At 37.4% G+C, this 5,294-nt stretch overlaps 1 protein-coding gene across 1 annotated transcript in view; it reads left to right on the forward strand.

The window, feature by feature from the left end:
- Positions 1-5,294, forward strand: part of plxna3 (plexin A3) — a 203,634-nt gene that overhangs the window by 146,403 nt on the left and 51,937 nt on the right. The window contains exon 10 of the mRNA XM_016440111.1: positions 2,920-3,120. Coding sequence (XP_016295597.1) covers positions 2,920-3,120 — 201 coding nt within the window. The remainder of the gene's footprint in view (positions 1-2,919; positions 3,121-5,294) is intronic.

Here is a 5,294-nt window from a genome sequence, read left to right on the forward strand (position 1 = left end):
TATCTATCTATCTATCTATCTATCTATCTATCTATCTATCTATCTATCTATCTATCTATCTGTCTGTCTGTCTGTCTGTCTGTCTGTCTGTCTGTCTGTCTGTCTGTCTGTCTGTCTGTCTGTCTGTCTGTCTGTCTGTCTGTCTGTCTGTCTGTCTGTCTGTCTGTCTGTCTGTCTGTCTGTCTGTCTGTCTGTCTGTCTGTCTGTCTGTCTGTCTGTCTGTCTGTCTGTCTGTCTGTCTGTCTGTCTTTATATCTATCTTTTGTTCTGTCTATCTGTCCATCTGTTATCTGTTATCTATCTGTCTGTCTGTCTGTCATCTATCTATCTATCTCTCTGTCTGTCTGTCTGTCTGTCTCTCTATCTTTTGTTCTATCTATCTGTCCATCTGTTATCTCTGTCTGTTACCTATCTGTCTGTTTGTCTGTCTGTCTATGTCATCTATCTATCTATCTATCTATCTATCTATCTATGTCTGTCTGTCTGTCTGTCTATCTTTTGTTCTATCTGCCCATGTGTTATCTCTGTCTGTTACCTATCTGTCTGTTTGTCTGTCTATGTCATCTATCGATCGATCTATCTATCTATCTATCTCTCTGTCTGTCTGTCTGTCTGTCGTTCTCTCTTTCTATCTTTTGTTCTATCTGTCTGTCCATCTGTTATCTCTGTCTGTTACCTATCTGTCTGTTTGTCTGTCTGTCTATGTCATCTATCTATCTATCTATCTATCTGTCTATCTGTCTGTCTGTCTGTCTGTCGTTCTCTGTCTGTTGTTCTCTCTATCTGTCCATCTGTTATCTCTGTTACCTATCTGTCTGTCATTCTCTGTCGTTCTCTCTGTCTATCTTTTGTTCGATCTATCTGTTATGTCTGTCTGTCTGTCTGTCGTTACGTTGTTCTGTCTATCATTACGTTGTTTTGTTATTTAGTCATCATTCTGTCTGGCTATTGTTCTTTTAAATTTAGCTATTGTTAGTTCTAATATTGTCTAACATTCTTATTCTGTCTATCATTCTGTCTGTCTGTTCTGTCTATGTAGGAAACATTAAACATTTGTCTTTTCAAACTTTGCTTTTCATAAAAAAATACAGTTATGTGGATTTCTTTGAGGTTCAGTTCATTTGAATTTTTCTTCCTTGCATTTAAATTTGAATTTCAAACGTGGCATCATGTCTGCTACCTCAATTCAAATTCAATTCTAATTTAGCAATTGGGTTATAATTTAAAAAGTCATTCTCAGTTAAATTCTAAATAGTGCAGAAATTACATTTATTGATGCCGTGTTGAATATAATCAGAATATATTTTTTGCTTTCAGTGAGCATTCAAAGTATTATTTGATGCTTGAAGCATCACATCCTTAGCTGAATCTGAATTTGTATACTGTCACAGAATGTACTACATACATTTGATGAAGAACTTACTTTTTGGCTGGTCAAAGTATGTTCTATTATTATGCAAGTGTGTGGCATGAATGCCATGTGTCCAGAAAGCATACATCTGATGTATACTTTTAAATCTTGGTAGAAGGTAATCTGGGTACTTTTCCTGCATTGAGTCATGTGTACTGCTCATTCAGACATACAGCACTGCATAAAAGTGTTTGACATACTACTTTTGAAATACTATAAACTAAGGAAGTAGACATACCGGGAAGCAGAGAGAGTATGTATATTTTGCGGTTCTGAGCCTCGTATCACACATTCAGCATTTTAGCCCAGATTCGCAACAGCTGAAACCCTTTTCAGTGACCGAGCTTTGTTTTCTCATTAAATACACCCATCCCGAGTTTCGCCTTATCAGAGTCGCTTTCTGATGCCCGTAGACGGTGTATTTGTTTACGGGCCAGTCGTCTGGAGTAATTTATCATTAGTTCACTGTTGTCATCTTCGGCAGAACTAAAGGTGATTCATCGTGCTCATTTTGCAGTATGAAGGCATGCTATCCTTCCCCTCGCTGCAGTCACCACCTGTGTGCCCCTCGTGCCTCCACGGGGAGTAAATCCTTCCTTACAAACACCCAATATGAAAATTAGATTTATTGTTGCACTGATATGCAAACCTGTGCAGATTGATGGAGGTCCGGGTTAAATAGTTGCATCATTGTTAAGCGTGCTGCTTTTTTGGCACGGGCTGCCGGTGAGCTGGGTGGCTAGTCGCTCTGATTTATGTCTCCTCTGCCTGCAAATTGCTTTTACTGCCACCCTGATTATTGTTCAGTGTCAAATAGATTACAGATAGTCCGAAATATCCTCAGATGCACAACTTGGAATGAGAAGAGCTGGTTTGCAACCAACACCTCTGTGCACCCGTCGATAAGTGATAATCATCAATCAATTAATGTGGTTTGTCTAAACAGGAACCTTGTTTCTCTCTCCAGATTGTGCTCTGCATGTGTTGTCATTTCTGACCTGCTAATATATCTCAGGATATGAGACTCGTTTTCCATAGGTGTGATCAGAAGTCGTGTCAAAATGATTGTCTTTGATAAATGCCGCAATCGGTTACGGGTAGAGTAGACCGTAATGACTCTTCTAGCACGACTTGACACGCAGGACTAAGATATTCATTTACCGCTTCATCAGTGTGATCTGCCGAGAGAACCCGCGCGTCGTAAAACTGGAGATGGATGCAAGTGCTGTGTAATAGGGTTTTTAGCCTCAGATTGCTGGATTTTAAGTTATTCCCACCCTAATGGCCTCGATTTCCTTTCTTGGCGCATTTGTGTGAGACCGAATACCACGTTTGTAGGCAAAGTTTCAGCCCGATAGACGTTATTTATTGTCCTTGAGCTCAATAAACTGGAATCAGTGTCATCTTTGGAATGAAAGTGGAATCGGTTACGATATTTATGAGTCGGGATTGTTTGTGCTTTGCTCCAAGACTGAATTATAACGTATTGTCTTTTTTGTCATTTTCAGGGTTGCCCGCAGATTCTGCCTAGCAGCGACATCCTGGTACCGGCGGGGATCATTCGGCCAATCACACTGCGAGCTCGGAACTTGCCCCAGCCTCAGTCGGGACAAAAGAACTATGAGTGCGTCTTTAAAATCCAGGGCAAAGTCCAGCGTATTCCCGCGGTCCGTTTTAACAGCTCCTGCATCCAGTGCCAGAACACTTCGGTAAGAGCACTTTGCTTCATTTCTAAGACAACAACTCTTTCACTTACGAACTGCACTTCAGTTTAGGAACACATGATGAATAGTGGATATTAATGCAGGAAAAATGGATTTTCTTTATAGCAGTGGCTTAATCTGAAGGTTCAAGTTGACATCCTTTAGCAATGGCAGAATTTCTTAAAGGAATAATTTACATAAAAATAATTGTTATTATTTATTCACCCTGATGTCAAGCACTGTTGTTTGGTTATTAGAGACTCGAGAGCCAATGGCATTTATTAATATCCTGGTTTCCATTCATATACACTACTGTTCAAATGTTTGGGGTCAGTACAATTTTGAAAGAAATTAATGCTTTCATTCAGCCAGAATGCATTATATTGAACAAAAGTGACAGTGAATACATTTACATTGCTGCAAAGCATATCTGTTTCAAATGAATGCTGATTTTGATCTTTTTATGCTTCAAAGAATCCTGAAAAATGAATCACGGTATTCACGCAAATATTCAGAAGCACAAACGTTTTCAGCATTAATAATAAGAAATGTTTCTTGAGCAGCATATTAGAATGATTTCTGAAGGATCATGTGACACTGAAGAATGGAGTAATGATGCTGAAAATTCAGCTTTGTCATCACAGGAATAAATTACATTTAAAAATGTATTCAAATAGAAAACAGTTCTTTTAAATTGTAATAATATTTCAGAATATTGCTGTTTTTACTGTATTTTTGATCAAATAAATTCAGCCTTAGTGAGCATAAGAAACATCTTTTAAAAACATTAAAAATCATTCCAAACCAAACTTTAGAACGGTGGCTTATTTTATGTGATTTTTGACATATTGCATAAAAAATTCTGGATGGGAACTTCTAAAATGTGCATTAAAACATTCACTTGCATATTCACTTTGCATCTTGCATGCCTTAATTGACTATTTTGTTCTGTTGAATATGAGATGCAAATGCTGTGAAATATTTTTTGTGATATTCCAATTGCTTGCATAAATTAAATTCACAGCTTGAATAGGAAAAATATCTAATTGCTCCCTAACTGTGCCGTATTTGATTATAAACACACAATGACTTAAATTTCAGTCTGTTTGCCACACAAATTTTTTTTATGCTGTTTTAGTTTTTGTGTGTGTGTCTTTTTTCGAATTAGAATGTAAATGATCTTTTTGAAGATTATGTACTTTCTGTGGTAAGCAGAAAAAAGAACAAAATGACAGCATATGGGTTTGGAATGACATGAGGGTGAGAAAATAATGACGGAACTGTTATTTTTGAGCGAACTATTGCTTTCAATATATCCTAAACAGCAAGCATGTCATTTATTAATCAGCGTATTTTTCCAAGCGTAGCCTCACCCCAGATGGCATTTGAATAATTGTCATACGAGCAGATGCATTGTTTTCTCTCATTATATTTAGCTTTGTGACATTATTTTTCCATTAAAAAAATTAGCATGATCTGCAAATCGTCGCTTGTAGGGCAAAGTGGTGGTGATGAATTTGTCTGAAGTGTGCTGAGAAAGCCAAGGTGACTTCTCGCTGAATCACTGATCATAAAAAAATACGAATCTTTATCTGGGTAAATCGGCAAAGACATCAATTTATAATGCTGAAAGTGTTGTTTTCTCAATCCCAGTGAAAAATGGAGCATGTCAAGATGTTGACATTGAGAATCTCTCTCTCTCTCTCTCTCTCTCTCTCTCTCTCTCTCTCTCTCTCTCTCTCTCTCTCAGGGTACTTGACATGCTTTTTGAAATAGAAGAACTGGATTTTTCTTTTTTAAATCAAGAGGTGCTTAAATTACTCCCTGCTGCAATCAAGTAATGATATTGTTCTTATTTACTCACCGATGCTAATTTTCCCTCGCATTTGGCACTTTTTATCACAAAAACAGAACAAAATGACTAAACACTCAATTAAAATGAAATTGGAAAATTTAAAAATAAATTCAAAATATGAATACAAACTAACAGTAATCTAATGACACTGGTTCATACCTAGGGTTGGGTATCGAAAACCGGTTCCATTTTAGAACCGGTTCCAAATTTCCAAGAACCGGATATTCGATAAGACGCGTGCATTTCAATTCTGCTTAACGATTCCTGCGCTCGCATTTTAATGTGATTAAAAACGATTTAGGTGCAGGAACGGAAAGAACTTACG

This window comes from Sinocyclocheilus anshuiensis, unplaced genomic scaffold (assembly GCF_001515605.1).
Source record: "Sinocyclocheilus anshuiensis isolate Anshui unplaced genomic scaffold, SAMN03320099.WGS_v1.1 scaffold71, whole genome shotgun sequence".
In the NCBI taxonomy this organism is placed as follows: Eukaryota; Metazoa; Chordata; class Actinopteri; order Cypriniformes; family Cyprinidae; genus Sinocyclocheilus; species Sinocyclocheilus anshuiensis.